Raw genomic sequence first — 18021 nt, 5'->3', positions numbered from 1 at the left:
TTTAAATTAATATATCAAAAAAATACTAAAATACCCAAAAAAAATATTAATTTCAAGCAAAATTAAAAACATCATTTATGCGGTAAAAACAAACGGGAATTCTATCGGTTTCGAAAGACAACACGTTTAATGGGCTCAAACTAGCCCATAAACCTCTGTGGGCTGTTGTATTGATTGTTTCTGGGGGGGAAACATGATCCCGCATCTCATACAACCAGATTTGTAGACTTGAACATAGAAGGAAGAAATCAGGAAAATATTATTGACAAGAAAATAGGTTCACCTCCCCGTAAATATATAAGGTTATATGCTGTGGCTTAATCCTACTTTGCGTTCATGCACTCATTACATTTCACAACGTGAAATCCATTGAGATTTGAATAGCGCGAGACTGATGATAACTGCGTAAAACAGTCCATTACGGAGCTGGTCGCCTGCAAGGTAATTTCGCCATGACAGATGCTTCAAATTAAATCACCACCAAGCTGAATGAGGACTCAAGGGTAATTTAATTAATTAAATTTTAACTTTACTTTTTAACTATTATAAATTTTTTATAAAAAATTACTAAAAATAATAATTTATATAATTATTAATTTTAAAATCTATAAAATTAGTTAAAATATACAAGAAGGTTAATAAAAAGAAAATTCTTGACCTGGGTGCATGGCACCTTGAAAAGATAAAAAGGAAAAAGTAAGCTATGGGAAGATAGGTGTAGAGGATGACACGAGTTGCACGGCTCAAACTCCGTCTCAATCAGTCAATAAAATCGGGAGAGGCGGGGCAATGTCTGAAAATGACAGAAGCCTTTTGATTTGATAGGGCAACATGGAGGGTGGTATACAATGCCTTGGAAGACGAGGGAAAAAATTGTGACCACCAAATATATCAGTATTGTCAATGCAGGTGAGTGGTTCTGGGCTCTTGTGACCCTTTTTATTCCCCCTTGCTCTCCAGACATCTGGTCATCTAACAGCATCTACGTCTACATTTATTCGCGATATTTATGATCTATCATTAGATATGTGATCGGTGTTGTCTTTAGGTTAGATATTTTTATCTTCTTTTTTAAAAAAAAAACTTTCAATGATAAATTTAAGTTGAAAAAATAAATTATGTATAAAACAAAAATTATATATGCAAATAAATAAATAATTATTAATAATATCTAAAAATAAAATTTGAAAAATTAAAAAATAAATATAGATAAAGATATTTAATCTTAAAAGATAAGATATTTAAAAAACAATAATAAAAATAAAAACACAAATTAAAATAAATTAATCAAGTAAAATACAAGAAAAAAATAAATCATACAAGGCTACACATATATAAAAAAAATTATTTTAAAAAATAAAATTTATCCATATAAAAGTTAAAAAAAATAAAAACTATTTAAATTTAAATATATAATTTGAAGAATAATTATTATTTAAAAGAGACTCTCTGAATAAAATAAAAGAAAAAATAGGTATTATTTTAAACATAAATTTAAAAAATTAAAAAATTATTAATAACAATTTAAAAAAATAAATATAAATTTAGCATACCCTTCTAAGTGATGTGATGTATCTCACCTCAATTTTTTTTGAAAAAATATTAAATAACATATTATTTGATTTGTTTATATTTTAATAGCTGTGTTGGCTAAAATACAACTTTTATTTTTTAAACATGACAATTACATGCTGCATTTTTTTAATTGAAACATCTTTAAATTATGTTATTCCATTAAAAAAATAATTTCAATATTTAATTACATTTTGGATGATAATTAAGAATTTATTCGTCATGGTGAAGGAGCGAGAGGAAATCTTCTGTTGAAAGTCGAGGTCAGCCTTCAAAAGGAGAGGCATAGCCGCTCTCATGATTAAGATACAAGATGGTAATAATACCGAGTGGTCGAGCATCTTTTACACATTATTACAACCTTTTCAATCTACTTACTGAAAGAAGGCTCGTAAAATGTGAGAACTAGCTATGAATCACTGGACAACACGGATTGTTTGGGCTACCTGGATCATGAGAAGTCCTACTGTAATCTTAAAAGTATATTTGATATTGTATTTTGAAAATATTTAAAAAAAAATATTTTTTTTATTTTTATTTTAAATTAATATTTTTAAATTATTTTAACGTATTAATATTTAAAATAATTTTTTTAAAAATAAAAAATACTTTAAAAAACAATTACTACACTATCGACTATCTTTCAGTTCATGAATAATTTGAAACCAAAGTTATGAAGTTACGTATATTTAAGTTTTGTGGAGGTCGCAATCCATGCGTGGCGTGTGATGCGGCCAGGGGCCACGGCCACGAGGACAAAATTGTGAATATTAAATTAGAAAAACCGAGGACCGTGATGGGGTGCAGAGATAATATACAATGACAAAAATATACAAATTATAGATAGATTGGGGGTTAAAAGACAATTTCTTATTTAGAAGAGTTAGTTGTATTATAAGATATAAAACCTGTACGAATTAACTATTATTTTAACTTCAGGGCTCGGGGCTGTTATCCAGGCTTACCCTCTAATTCTGCTCATGAACATTATAATTATTAAGTGGTGTAACAGAAATTTAGCTATTTATGTACCTCTAAAGGCGCAAAAAGAATATTATTATTAAAAAATAAAAAATATTATAAATATTAAGAAATTTAGCTATTTATGTACCTCTAAAGTCATCAATTAAAAAATTCACTTGCATAAAAATTATACAATTTTATCACTAGATCTGAGAGAGATAAATATTTGAAATAAAACGAAGAATTTTTTATGCTGGTCGGTGCTCACAGTAGATTCTAGTGGGTTTCGTCAAAAAATAAACAAGACTCACCGCATGGGATAATAATAGACAGCTTGTTGTCTTCCATGTAGAGTGCTCTAGTTGTGTCTCAGCCTAGATGAGCCTAGACCTGGTTCTAGGTACTAGGTTTGATCATTTTTCCTTTACTTTTCCCACCCATTCCAAATTTAACATATAGTTTTATTATTATTATTATTATCATCTTCTTTGCTTGTATATTTGTATTTCTTTGTAAAATCTAAGAAAACTAACCGACTAAACCATATTATAAATTTCTCCTGATTTGTATCTGTAGAAAAATGAATTGACCAAAATAAATTACAGGTTATTGTATTTTTGCTTAGATATATAATATTTTTTCAAAGGTTACATTAGAATAATTATATTAATGAGTTAATATTTTATGGATGAAATTAATAATATTTTAAAATTAAAATACATGCTAGGTTAATAATTATCCTTGACACGATGTGAAATAAAAAAAAAGTAGTATTTAGGAATCACTGAACATGTATAGCATGAAAATGAAATGAAATAATTTTTTTTTCAAATTTAATATAAAAATAATACAATACAAAGATGTAATAATCTTTTTTATATTTTACAGTGTTGTATATTATTATCACAATAATTATTTGTTTACATCATCATCAAATGTAACTCCACCCGTGTTTTTTAATGTATCTTGAAGTGTAAATTAAAAAATACCTTATTGAATCTTTGTGAAGATTTATTCCATCGCAATCAAAATAGCTAATTAGTGATTTTTTTATTAACATGAATATCCAGATCAATTTACAAATATCTCAATTAATTTCACGACTTATAAAGTTAATAACCATGTAAGACTCTCATGGCCACTATATTACTAAACATAGGACTTGAACTTAAAACTACAAAGAAAACAAATTTATTGATCACAAACTCTAACCATTTTACGACTTACTGCATAGTTCTATTTATTTATATATCAATGCATTGTAATTAACTTTTTTTCTATAATCATGTAACCACTAACCTAATCATGGAATTATTAGATAATTCATATATGTTATATTGTGAATTGGGTTAATTTTTTTTATTACAAGATAGATGTTAGATCTTATTATTATTCTTTCAGATAAAAATAAAAAATAAATGACATGGGAGTTGATTTAATATAGCCCAATTGAATATAAAAGTTCAAAAATAATTCATACAATCTTAGTCATGTCGTAAAAAATAACCCAAATCAATTAGTCAAATCCATGTCTAGAATCATCGGACTGAGATAACCTTTTAAAAAAATGAATTGATTCAACAAGGGTTAATCTATTAAATCCGTAACTTTGATTATATCATCAAGATAATTTTATAGAAAGTAAATCAAAATAAATCATAAAACTCAATTTCTAATCATTCTTGTCAAACCCGGTATTAAATGATAAAATTTGTAAAAAATTTAATTTAAAAATTAACACAAAAAACAAGCAAATCAAACTCAAGTTGGCATATTAAACAATATTCTCAAGCCGTGAGATCGAGATAACTTAATAAAAAGTAAACCAAAACAAATCATAAAACCTAATTCTTGATTAAATGTGATGTCAAATAATAAAATCTAAAAAAAAACAATCAATTAAAAAACAAATTTAATCAATTAGGCTAACTTGTCACCCCGGTCATAATGTCAAGACAACCAAATAAAAAGAAAAATTAATATTAAAGAAGCCATGACCCGACCAAAATTAATGGCCTGAAACTAAAATAGCTAATTATAAAGCAAATTGAAATAGATCATGAATTCAAATATCAACCGACTTAGTATTGAATAACAATAAAAAATATATATTTTTAAAAAGATAAAAAAACAACCCAAATTAACTTGAGCTAACCCTCTAAGCAAGTTATTAGACTAAACTAACATAAAAGAAATAAAATAAAATAAATCATGAAATCTAATTCTCAATCAACCCAGCATTAAATAATAAAATTAAAAAAATATTAATTAATTTTTTTTAAAGTTAATCACGTTAACCCGCCAAACCGGGTTAATCTGCTAAACTTATAATCCAGGTTATGAGAGTATAATAACTAAAAAAATAAAATATTAAAAAATAAAATTATAAATATATTAATTAAAAAATCACTATTTTAATAAATAATAATTTATAAAATAATACAGTAAAACTCCTCATCTCTTGGTTTATAGTTAACAGTAAAAAATCAATAATACCTGGGGGAACATCAAGACAATTGATTATACTGGATCAATTTATATTAATCTGTACAAAGGACATCGACTTCCCGAGATAACGAAGAGAAATGAATAAAATGAAAACATGCCACTTGGATAGAAGACACGTCGACGTCCAATACATGAACGCACAAAACACAAGTCATGTCTGCGCGTATAGACATGTCCGCATCAGAACAATACTTGCATACAGAACACTATCTTTACAACAAGACTAACCTATCAAACTATCCCAAATTTAGCTTGATCAGGACTCAGTAGAACTTAATCAAAACCTGATCAACCTATTTGTTGACTTATTTTAAAACATGTTATAATCTATTTATTTTAAAAAATTGGATAATTCATGCTCACTCTTCCATAACTTGGCTGATTTTATAACTTTGATATATAGCATGGTAAAAAATAATATACGTTGGTCTTTGGTGACACTTGAACCTGCAGTAGATTCTATTTCTAATGACATGTATGTAAAGAAGACTGGGTCCGTACATTTAGAGAAGGAAAATCAAAAGATAAAAACCCAATTTGTCTTCAAACCCATAAGAACGTTGGCAAAGAGAAAGACAGGAGTGGGGCCTAACTCATTAAGCAGAAAAGGCACCCATAGAAAAAAAAAAGAAAAAAAGAAAAGAAAAGAAAGGGAGTGTTAAAGAAAGAAGGAAATCAAACATGCTGCTGCCTCGTTTGACTGCCTCGTAAATCTTGACGGTAGCATTAGATTCACCGAAGGGAGGGTAGCGTCGGAAGAGAACAAAAAAGAAAAAGACAAAAGCAGAGATCTTCTTGGAATTCCTTCTTGTTGTTTTGACCTATTTTGATATCATTGCAGACCCGTTTAGTCCACAGATGGCGATGCTTGATAACGAAATCTTCCTCGGCTAATTGTGAACGTGGTGGCTTTTGAGCTGCCTCTTATTAGCTAATTATCATATCCTCCATGATGGCTTGGTTATTAGCAGCTATTATCATTAGACAACACGCAGTATCCAGCAACTGGGTCGTGCTGGGAATTATGGTTCTTGGGCATCTTTATGATGCTGTTTATCCTTGTTTCCAGATATTCTTAATAATATTAGACATCAAAAAGCGTGATAAAAGACAATTTTTTTTAATATATATATAGTCTAAATTAACTTTGAGCTTGAATCTATCTCCACTCTAGCCTATTATGAGAAATACTACTGCACTAAAAGCACATTTTCTATTCTAGTTTCCAGACACGAAGGGGGGAAAAAAAACCTTGCTTTGCCACTGGGAGGGACAACTTATGTGGCTCGTCGAAGGAATATTTATTTTAATTTATGGTGCTCGGAACACATGAAGACTTGATCCAGTGATGTTATATTTGATGGCTAACAAATGAGATAGGAATTCGACTTTCTATGACTTCATTTCCCTCGGTAAAGATATAATTATATAACGGGAGAGGTTGCCTTTTTTTCTTCTTTCCTTGAAACGATATCTTGCGTGGTCCATGTGACATGACAAAGACGAGGGGCAGAGCTGCTAATATTTGAGAGGGGAAATCAAAATTAATATAATAAGATATATTATTAAAACTTATTTATTTAAAATAAAAATATCACACTATTCTATATTTAAATATTAAATAAAAAACAATTAAAATGTCTTGCAGAGACCTGGGTCTCTGCTTGCCTCCCCTCCCCTGGTTCCCCCCAACAAAGATGGTGCCTAGCTTGTATACATCAAACTATTTTTTCCATGCGAGAGATACGTAGAATCGCAAGAACATTATTCCCTCGTTGAATCTCTGAACTTGATGTTTCCTTAGATACCACTTGATCAGATTGTTGCCCTTAGAGTTCCCTCGGAAATGGAAGGATATTTGACTTCCAAGTTTTGATGGAGAATCTTGATAAGAAGGCGAAGAGTGGGTGGGCGGCAGGCCAAGGGCGGGCCCTTTATATTTATCTGCTAACTAAGCTTGGATTCTCTGTCATTCATCTTCTACAAGAGCTGCCACCACTGTCTGTATTTGCATCCACAAGAGTCTCATTTATAACTTTTTTATTTTTATTTTTCGTCATTATAAAACTATATTTTGTCACAGTCTAACTAATAGACGAGGAAGGGATTAGAATTATTTCTCAAAAATATGTGCTAAGTGGTTTTCATTTCTTTCCCCATAGACGTTCCTTGCTCTTGTTGTGACAAGATGTGTTAAATGATGTTAAGAGCGCGTCTCTCGTATATTTTTACTATATCCCTTTTTTTTTTTAATTATAGCTTTTTATGCTCCTTGATAATTGTGTTTTTAAACATTTTAATTGATAATTCTCTTGTTTGTTTAGTTTTTATACGAAATGGACACGTGAGCTTTTTTCTGATACCATGCACCAATAAAAAAAATATATAGAGTAAAAAAACAGTTAATTTCATGGAATTTATACAAATATACGCTTTCTTTTCCATCGTACAGCAGGTCAGGAAGAAAATAAGCATCCAAACAGCACTCTTCATCATGTCCTCGACGAATCCAAAAGCCGTGGTATCCCTGAGATACTGGCTAAGCTGCATCAATGTGCTTGCTAAATAAAATAAAATAATAAATAAAAATAAAGGAGAAGAACACATCGTAGGGCCATTTCTTCCGGCTCTTTAGATATCCAATTACCAAGGATGGCCCATGTCTCCTTTAGTCTTCGGTACAATTCTCCACTTTGCAAATTTCCTTTTATTATTCAACATTCACCTTTCCACCTCATTGCTTGAAATGATTCCCGAAGGCCCACTTCAGAGACGCAAAAACAAATATTGTAATTTTTCTGAAGTGTTTTTGGTTTTTTTCTTTTTTTTCAGAAAAATATAATTTTTTTTATTTTCTTCTCTACATAAAATTATTTTAATATTTTTAAATTATTTTAATATATGATTTAAAAAATAATTCTAATATATTTTTAAATAAAAAATACTTTTAAAAACCATCACAATCATCCTAACAGAATCTCATGCAAGAGTGAGGGCACGTCACCAACCATTTTCACGATGGCAATCGATTTTCATGCTGATTAGATAACCTTGACTTGGATACAATGGAGTCCACTCGTTTTACACGTTTAGTTAAGATACAACTCCTACATCTCTCGCCCTTCGAGGTTCAGCTTTCAGCCACGGCACAACAGAACTCCCTCTCCCCTGATCGGCTGCTGTGTAATGTCGGAACCGGGCCTAAGTTTGCCACAGATCTGACTATCATCTAAAAGCACCATTGAAGATTTGAGGTTAAACCCATAAAATATGCAAGGAGATTTTTAATAAGGATCTTATCATTTCTTCTAATCTTTACACGGATATCCTGTCATTATTTGGATCGTAGAGCTAGATTCAATGTTTACATGTCAAGATTGACCCTACGATACCACTTGGTCTTAAAAAGAAGAGAACTACTCTGTTTTTTAAACAATCAAGATACACTTGAGCTTACTTTTGTGATTAAGACTAAACCTTTTTCTAATGAAGTTCTACACACATTATTCATATTCATGTTAGGATTCATACATGTATGAAAGAGTATTTTAGACCTTTTTTTTTATAAAAAATCAAGTATTAAATGATCGTAAGCGAAACAAATTTAAATCCATTCATCATAACTAAAATTTGAAAAGGTATAATGTTAAGATATGTTTCATAATTAAAGCATTACACTAATCTAGCGTGAATTGCTAAATTTAAACTTATGATAGATTGATTGATTTATTACTTGATGCTGAAGAGTATTCTTGAATCAGTTTGTGGATTAATTCAAACTAAATTTTTGTCCAGAAGATCTTAAGAATTCACGATTTATGAATATGCAACTGCACAAAGGCTAACACAAGCTGTATATTCGTTGCTCACCTGGAAATGTTCGAGGGAAAAGAGAGTAAAATCAGACACCATGTCATGTGGGGCACCCGGGAGTGATTTCTTTTGTTAGCAGAGGGCAACAAGGACACCCTTAAACTAGCCCAAATCATCTCTAATTGGGGCCAATAGGCAATAATACCAATCAAAGCACTACTCGGCGAGTGATGATGATGATCATAAGAGATTTCCATTTGGAATGTGGACGAACTAGTCCAAAGCTGCCCCAACTGGCAACTACAAACGATCCGCCGTCAACCAATAAATACAATCCTCGGATTTTAGTATAAAATTTGTCGCTAATCAATGTCCGAGCCCCATCAATCATGAGGGCTGGCAGCAAAAACAAATGCAACATTCCAACAGACATGAGACCCCCTCTTGGATGTTTAGACCAGTCAATTATAATTTCGAGCCAAGAGAGCTTAAATCCAAATAATATTGTTGTTTGAATATGGTCTTCAGCATGGGAGCCATAGATTGATTTATGGAATGTCTGAGGAGGAGCCGCCCAAAAAGCAGCAAGCATGGGCGGCGGGGCACATCAATTAAGATTAACTAGCGATTTAGGGAGCTCCCTATCGCTAAAAAGTGGCATTAAGCAAGGTGGTCAAAAAATGAAATTGAAAAGCATGCGAACCGTATACTAGTTGGTATCTCCGAAGGAGCACAGCAAAGAAAAGGAAGGGACATAAGCACAAAAAAATTGGGACAAAGTGCCCTTGTTTGGAAAGACAATCCCAAGACTGAGCCAAAAGAAGATCCAAGTTGGTGAGCAACATTCCCTACATTCCACTGTAATCAGCCTATCCAATCAAATCGACACAAAGAGAGTAAAATATTACTAACCAAACAAACATAAAACCAGACAGAATTTTTTTTAATGTTTTTTACAGGGAGCCAACACAGGAGGCATTCCTTTGTCAATACTCAAAACATAACTCTAGCGAAAAAGAAAAGAAAGGGGAAATAAAAAGAGAAAGAGACGGATCACATATAGAAAACAGAGAGAAAATATATGTATATAGTACCACTGCACATTGTCACATTCCTTTATCTCTTTCCTTCTTTAACTGCTTTATTTTATTTTGAAGACCAAAATGGGAAGATTAGAGAAGGGCAATGGCTACAGGCTGCAGACCCACAAGAGGTCCTCTCACCCTCTAAACACATTTGCTGACCGTGGGCAGGTCTTGCATGCCGATTTTTGCAAGAGATCCTGCACTGAATGACTGCCCGTTTGTCCCATCATGTTGGCTCGCCTTGAAATTTGAAGTACTTGAAATCCAAAAAAATAAAAAATAAAATAAGGAAAAAGAAAAAGAAAAAGGCAGCCGTTAAGACCAAGTCTTGTGTCTCCTCTCTCTCCAAGGCTACACTTTATTCTGTCCAAATTCGATACTTTGCTGTTTGCTGAGAACGAGGCCTCTTTGTTTCAAAGGGAGACAGAGAAAGAAGCTATAAGCTTTGATTCTCTTAATCCTCTCTGTCTAAAAACCTTTGCTTTAATTTATTTCTCCATCGATGTCTCCTACATTGTCTTGCTCTACTTCAAGAATCTCTCATCTCACTTCCGCGCATTAAATTGTTGTCTCTCTTGACTAATTGCATCCTCGTATTTTGTGGGTTTCTTCTCGTTTCTTGTTCTCAAGTGTCTCATACAGTGCATTTGCAAAGGAGAACTAGAGGAAACAAGAAAACTCACTTGCTGTTCGGTCTCTTTTGACTCATTTCTACTTGAAACCAAGAAACCCGTTTGTGGTTCGGTGTATCTGGCTGGGTTTTGGTAGCTTTAAGTGGTTTTTAGAGTGTGCAGGGAGTGAAGACCTTCTTGACTAGCTTCAAAGCTTGATAATAGTGTGTGGAAGGAGAATTCCAATTGTGGAGTTCTATTTCTTTGAGTTAGTGACCATTTTTCTGGTGATATTGGGAGTTGGGGAGGGGCAGGAAGTAAAAGAAGAGCTATATGAATTAATAGTGAAAAATGACTGATGGGAACTCCAAGAAAAGCAAGGTTTTTCTCTTCATTTTCCTACGCATAAATGTCAAGTTTTTCTTCTTCTTATTTTCCTTAGTTAGTTGGTTTTTTTCCATCTTTTTTTCATCGAGCAATTATGATGATTTTGGATGTCATTAGTTTTTTTTTTTTTTTGGGTGAAGCTCTCCTGGTCCAAGAAAATGGTCAGAAAGTGGTTCAACATCAAGAGCAAAAATGAGGAATTTCAAGCTGATGATGTTTACGGTAGGCATTTTCTTTTCCTGGTCTTCTGCGTGATGACTACCTTTAATCAAACTTGGGGTTTTTAATCCAATGGAATCAAAGAATCGGCTTTATTTATACTACAGTTTCTCATCATCGGGTTGGTTGCTGAGAAAACAGGAAAAAGGAGGAATATCCTTGTGAACATGGTGCTTGATGGTATTGTGATCCTCAAATATCACCAACTTTATTCACCTCTGCTAAATGCTCTTTTCCTTTATTGTATTCCAAGGAGTGAAAGAAATAAAAGATTGTCCATATTTCCATCTTCTTTTAATCCTAAAGTTTCTCTGCAACCAAATTGATACTGTATCTGCTAGTGACAATTTGAAGTTATAATATAGTTTTGTTTTTTTTATCAATTCAACTTCTCCACATTCATCTTTGGTTTACCCTTTCTTTAAAAGATAGGATCGCTTTACAAGTGTATTTTTTTTTCATCAGGTGGTGAAGTTGAGTACAGGACTAGCTTCTCAGAGAGGGAGCCATGTACAATCAAAAAGAGCAAAACAGGTGCATTACAATCAGAATCTAAAGATTTCTCATGGTGAATGTGTCTCAGTTGGGTTTAAATTCCTATTAGTGCTGTAATTCTTAATTATTTTTTCATCTCTTCGATGCAGAGAAATTTAGCAAGAATCCAGAGCAGGTCCGGCGGAACAGGATGAATCTTGACCATCCTCGTATCATAGACGTGCAAAACTACAGGTATCGTGCCTTAGATTTCCCTTCTCTCATTTTTCTTCCTTAATTATGTGCGTATTTTTCATGTTTAAGTACCAACTGCTTTTCTGTTTCCTTTTTGGGGCAGCATTTTTGTAGCTTCTTGGAATGTGGCTGGAAGATCCCCTCTAAGTAATTTAAGTCTTGATGACTGGCTTCATGCTTCACCTCCAGCAGATATTTATGTTCTTGGGTATGACTTGGTGGTTATTATCTTCACATTTCCTGTCACTAAATCCTGTGATTGCCCATTAATGATGGAAACATCTCTACTTATCTTTGTGTATCAGATTTCAAGAGATAGTTCCTTTGAATGCTGGTAATGTTCTGGGTGCAGAAGATAACGGCCCTGCCAAAAAATGGCTGGCTCTCATCAGAAAGACTCTAAACAATCTTCCTGGAACTAGTGGAAGTGGTGGTTGCTATACACCGTCTCCAATCCCTGAGCCAATTGTAGAAATAGATGCAGATTTCGAGGGATCATCTAGACAAAAGAATGCTTCTTTCTTTCATCGCCGGTCATTCCAGACAACTCATAGCTGGAGAATGGACAATGATCCTTCAATTCCACAGCCACGACTTGATCGGCGATTCAGTGTATGTGATCGGGTAATATTTGGTCACAGGCCAAGTGACTATGATCCTAGCAATAGATGGGGTCACAGACCTAGTGATTATTCCAGGCCCAGTGATTATTCCAGGCCTAGTGATTACTCCAGATGGGGTTCCTCAGATGATGATAATGGGCCTGGGGAATCACCAAGTACTGTTTTATATTCGCCAATGTCAAATGGAAATTCCTATTCTGCGTCTACTGAAGATGGATATAGGAGGCCAGGGCATTCAAGGTACTGCTTAGTGGCAAGCAAGCAAATGGTTGGCATATTCCTGACAATATGGGTTAGGAGTGATCTGAGGGAGCACGTCAAAAACATGAAAGTTTCTTGTGTTGGTAGAGGATTGATGGGTTACCTAGGAAATAAGGTATCGCTCAAGTAAATCATAGTGTCATTTTTTTGCTTCATTACCTGGATTTTCCAACTTAATCAGAACTGCTGAATATTAAGAAAAATAGAGATTTAATAATCTGCTTGATGTTGCAGGGATCTATTTCAGTCAGCATGTCCTTGCACCAAACAAGCTTTTGCTTCATATGCAGCCATTTAACCTCTGGGCAGAAGGAAGGTGATGAATTAAGAAGGAATGCAGATGTCATGGAGATTCTTAGGAAGACAAGATTTCCACGGGTTCATAACTCGGGTGATGAAAAGTCTCCAGAAACAATCCTCCAGCATGAGTAAGACCAACCTTGCTGATCAGCTATCAAGTAAACTCTACATTGTTTTGAAAAAGGATTAAAATAAATGAAAAGATTATGAGGATTTGATGATAAGGTGAAAAGGAGATGCATTTCACTTTTCTTGGCAATCAGATGTGTACTCTTATAGTTTACGAAACAGTTCCAGTGAATTATTTGTGTTTTTGACAATCACAAGGTGCTAAGTCCTAACAAAAACCTATCCTATGAGAATTTTGAGCTTTTACAATAAAATTTACAAGCATGTCTCAGTAAATGATTTATAGTGTCCACTCCCTCTTTTTCTTCATTGTTCAACATTCATTTTCAAATTCTAATTCTGAATAATATGTGTTGCAGTCGAGTTATTTGGCTTGGGGATTTGAATTATCGTATTGCCCTGTCATATCGAGCTGCCAAGGCACTGGTTGAGATGCAAAACTGGAGAGCATTGTTAGAGAATGACCAGGCACGCTTTACATATGTTCTCCATATTTTCTGTTGTCAGTTTCCTTCCTCTTATTTCGAAAATATCAATCAATTTTATTAGATATAAGTCAGCTTCCATCTGATATGCTGATGGTTATGTTGCAGTTAAGGATAGAGCAAAGGCGAGGTCGTGTTTTTAGGGGATGGAGTGAGGGAAAAATTTATTTTCCACCAACCTACAAGTATTCAACCAATTCAGACAGATATGCAGGAGACGATATGCATCCTAAGGAGAAACGTCGAACGCCAGCTTGGTAAGAACAGCCCTTCCTACCACTGTACAAGAAAGTATGCAGCTGGAAAAAAAAGAACGTTTTCACAACTGCAAAATTTGAATTACAAAATGCCTATAGAAATTAGAAAAAAGTGAAGGTTACAATATCGATACACATGGTTGAAGTTCTTAATTCTAATCACGTGTTGCTGATTAAATAATTTTATGCTGAAGGTGCGATAGAATTTTGTGGTATGGAGAAGGCCTCCACCAATCATCTTATGTACGTGGGGAATCTCGATTCTCAGATCATAGGCCTGTCTATGGCATATTTTGGGCAGAGGTTGAGTCAAGTCATGGTCCATTGAGGAAAAACACTAGTTATTCTAGTTCCAGAATTGAGGTAGAGGAGCTTTTGCCGTACTCACATGGGTACACGGAACTAAACTTCTTTTGAAGGTTGATCAGATTGGTATGTCTTCCTCCCTTTCCATCTCTTACCAGTGTGCATGTGCATAGAGAAACACATGCATGTGATCGCGCAAACTCTCTTTTTAATGAACTAAATAGTTGAGCTCCAAGATGCTTCATGGATTCCCTTATTTCATTCTTTGCATCTTCCTTGAGCTTATGAATATATGGTTTTATTTTCTTTTCCATGATTCAGTGTTTCTCTTGGGGCATAACCAGGCAATAAAAATGTTTACAAGAATCACATTTTTTTCTGCATATGAAGTATGGTTTGGCATCCTCAATCACTCAAGCAAAACTTCCACGCTGCTTTTTATTATTGTAAAATGTTTTCCCCTTTTCACCATCTTTTCCATTGTAATGGATGGGATGGGATAGAAAAATGGATTTGGGTGTGAGGATCCATTATTACGGTGGTCTGCAGATAAACACCTTTAGTCTTTAGATTTTGAGCCCAACGAATACCTTTGGCACATCTCACAAGAAACGAAATATTGTTGCTTTAGGCTATTTAGCTCATGGACTTTTGTGAATCTAATGAAAATGAAGGTAAAAAACAGAATATATACTTAGTGTATTATTGAAGTATACCATACAATAAAATCCCTTGCCTTTTAAGTTTTCTTGAGAAAATCTTTTGGTTGTTCCTATTCTTATGTAGCTTCTGGTCCCCTTTTGCAGGCGGGAATCGCTTTGAACAAATTTTGCCTTGAAGGGTGATGGAGACAATCCGTTGCCCATTGACTGAAAAAGGTTGGTTCTCCTCTCTTTTACTTTTCTGGTCTGGATGTACATTTTTGTTTCCTTGCCTGACTTTATATCTGCTTTCATTTTTTTTTTCAGGTGTAAATATTTGTAATTTTGTCAGCAAATTAACTCCATACATCATCAACTCAGTGTAACTTTTGATCATCATAACGTTCCAGTTTCTGTTTGGCACATAATTGAGTTACCAGATTAAAAACACCTACCTTTATTGCAAAGTTTTGTGCAAGCACTATCAGTCCTTCATTATGATTCGGTACGATCTCTTATTTTTTTTATCATGGTTGCTTTTATACTTCAGTTTATAAATAGGGCCAAGTAACAATGGTGGGTTTTTTTTTGGCAGGATGAACTCAATCGCTCAACCCAACAGGAGCTGCGAGGTAGTTGACTAAAAGATTGATTTATTCATGATTTTTTGTTTTTGTTTTAGTTTAGGAAACACTTTTGATGACTGAAAGAAGATGATACATCATTTTGGCCACTTCTTTTGTTTTCAATGTAGAAGCTAGTAGAGATCTGATGGATATTCGTTACCAAAGCTACAGGGAAAATTTATATAATATCGAAATTTATGTTAGACTTGGGAATGCCTCTTGCTCGTGTTGTTGCTAATGATTTACTGAAAAGGATGGTTTCTTGATAATCTACATATACACTGCCGTTAGCAGGTCTGTTAGGAGTTAGGAGCCATGATTTATTAGATCACACTCCTTCAGAGTGCCAAACGTCGTGAACTACTCCTCCCAACTTGTTCCCACTCCTAGTCCTCAATGTTGTGACATTTCAAAAGGTTCTGCACATAGAGCCGTCCAAACATGGATCAAAAAGCAAGAAACATGGAAAATGAACTTGGAGGTGCCCAAAAGTATACAGAATGTCCAAGGCAATTAATTGCACTGGAGTGATGATTCTTCCCTTCAGATTGAAGTGGTAATAGATCTAACGCCGGCAACATGGTCCATGTCAAATTCTCGTCAGGACTCGGGAACACTAATTAAAGAAAGATTCCTTGTCAAATATGGTGTTCTTAACCAAGAGCCTCTTCCCCAGTTTATAATGGACAATTTTGCTGTTAAAAGAGGGGGGATCAAATAAAATTCAAGGGCTGTCCAGTTTCCTCTAGAACTCGGACTTTTAATTCAAGGATCTCTGGTTAAACATGGGAATAATCAATCAGATGCGTAGGGGGAATGTTCTTACATGTTTTGAGCAACTGTTTTCATCACATTACAGGACACTTCCTTCTCTTAAATATCACCTTAATATCTTAACCTATCTTCTCTTCTAGCTTCCACCTTCCATGTCAGAATTTGTCTCGCCTTCTGCTCTATCTGGTTTATCTTAATGCTGGAGTGCTGAGCAGTGGAGGCCCAGCTAGACAATTATCACCTCGCTGTGACTAGCTTTAATTATACACTCCACATGTTTAACTTTCTATTTGGTCAAGTTAGTTAAGATCCATAACATCAACCAAAATTGGATGGGTTAATGATCATTACTGCAACAGCTTCGTATATTTACTTGGTTCAACTGATTTTCTGCCTCTCTTTTCAGTACAAAATTGATGCCTTGACATCCTAGAAGGAGAGACAAATTCTCAGATAGAGGAAGGGCGTTTTGCTTATAGATCTGATCAACAGATATAAGATTTCAGGGGAAAGTTAGCAAAGTGAACCAAATTCAAATCCAAATCAACCATTTTGAATCTTAAGAAAAAGAATGGCAATTGCACGCATGAAATTAACAAATACTTAATGTTACAAATCATAGAACTAATTGAGCACTAAAAAGACAGGAAAAAAAAAGGAAGAACGCAACTGAATCTATTTCATTATCTCTTGTGCAATAACTTCTGCAGGTCCTTTGCTTGCTAACCCCTTTTGTTGTTCCCAACTGGTCCCCAGTTGAAAGGAAGCAGTGTGACGTTCCTATCATGCACCAACTGATAAAAGGGCAGCTCCTCTTGTTTCTTTCTTTCTTTTTTTATGCTTTTCATAGCACATGATGTAAATTATTTATTACACATTGCCAATATCTTAGATCGTCATGTGTTAATGTCTACTTAGCAATCCTCTAATTAATTTCTACATTCAATAGCTAATGAGTTGAAAGTAGCGCAGCAATAAATTTTTTAAATTTTTTTTCTAATTGTGCCAGTTTATAAATTTATTTTCTTTTTTTCCTTGATGCGCATTTTTTATATATATAAAAAAACTCTTTATGTACAGATTAAAGTATCATGCTTGCTTTTTCTCCGCGCATGATTCACTGCAAAAGACAACATTAATTATTCTTGGCCCTTCTTTATCTGCATGGCGAACAGAACACATGCCGCACATTGAGCTACTTGAAAATGATGATTTCTGCTACTCCACCTTCATTGTCATTGCGTTCTTATCTATCTGTTAAATTTCACAGATGTAAGAAAATAAAGTAAACAAACAACTCAGCCATCAACCTGTGCGCTTTGTTTTGGTGATCTGACTAATTTTTAAAGTGTTTTCAGGACAAGTAATCTGCCTGGAAAAAATCAGGGGTTCCTACATTGTCGTCCGTCAGTAAACTTTTAGCTAGTGGGAGATGAAAGCAACATCAGCTAAACAAATAGCAGTGAAGGCAAAAGCATGTCTCTCTTTTGTCCTTGAAATGCAGAACATGCCAAGGGATTACTCTCGCTACTCTGTTTCTTAAATCAGCAGCAGCCTTACTCTGTCCTCTGATATTTGGAGAGTGAAAACCCCAGCAAGATTCTCGGTTTTCTATAGTTTATTCAAAATCAAGTTAAATATAAGTAGACAATAATCTCTCTAATTCTCTTTCCTTCGTTTCTTAAAACTTACCTCTAAAGCTAAATGATTGCGCGCACATGTAAGGAAGGGG

At 33.9% G+C, this 18021-nt stretch overlaps 1 protein-coding gene across 2 annotated transcripts; it reads left to right on the top strand.

Moving 5' to 3' along the window:
* The first annotated feature begins 9924 nt into the window (after positions 1 to 9924).
* Positions 9925 to 15723, top strand: LOC105127295 (type I inositol 1,4,5-trisphosphate 5-phosphatase CVP2-like). Of its 2 annotated transcripts, XM_011028539.1 has the most exons (13): positions 9928 to 10933; positions 11080 to 11161; positions 11624 to 11692; positions 11803 to 11887; positions 11991 to 12095; positions 12193 to 12886; positions 13006 to 13199; positions 13560 to 13668; positions 13794 to 13942; positions 14137 to 14374; positions 15055 to 15126; positions 15217 to 15394; positions 15485 to 15723. In XM_011028539.1, exons 1-10 carry the CDS (start codon positions 10904 to 10906, stop codon positions 14357 to 14359), a joined length of 1740 nt encoding a protein of 579 aa, XP_011026841.1. In that variant the 5' UTR covers positions 9928 to 10903; the 3' UTR covers positions 14360 to 14374; positions 15055 to 15126; positions 15217 to 15394; positions 15485 to 15723. The 2 variants fall into 2 exon arrangements, with proteins under 2 accessions (XP_011026850.1, XP_011026841.1); XM_011028548.1 differs by lacking the exons at positions 14137 to 14374; positions 15055 to 15126; positions 15217 to 15394; positions 15485 to 15723 and having other exon boundaries at positions 9925 to 10933; positions 13560 to 13702; positions 13794 to 13917.
* The last annotated feature ends 2298 nt before the right edge of the window (positions 15724 to 18021 follow it).

This window comes from Populus euphratica, unplaced genomic scaffold, assembly GCF_000495115.2.
Source record: "Populus euphratica unplaced genomic scaffold, PopEup_1.0 scaffold1.1, whole genome shotgun sequence".
Taxonomy (NCBI): Eukaryota; Viridiplantae; Streptophyta; class Magnoliopsida; order Malpighiales; family Salicaceae; genus Populus; species Populus euphratica.
The sequence above is the reverse complement of the archived record's forward strand: the minus strand, read 5'-3'. Positions and strand labels throughout refer to the sequence as shown.

Coding starts and splice junctions, on each gene's coding strand:
- LOC105127295 (XM_011028539.1), top strand. CDS start 10,904: ATGACTGATGGGAACTCCAAGAAAAGCAAG. Junction 12,887..13,005: donor TGGGTTACCTAGGAAATAAG/GTATCGCTCAAG, acceptor TTGATGTTGCAG/GGATCTATTTCAGTCAGCAT. Junction 13,669..13,793: donor CATTGTTAGAGAATGACCAG/GCACGCTTTACA, acceptor GTTATGTTGCAG/TTAAGGATAGAGCAAAGGCG.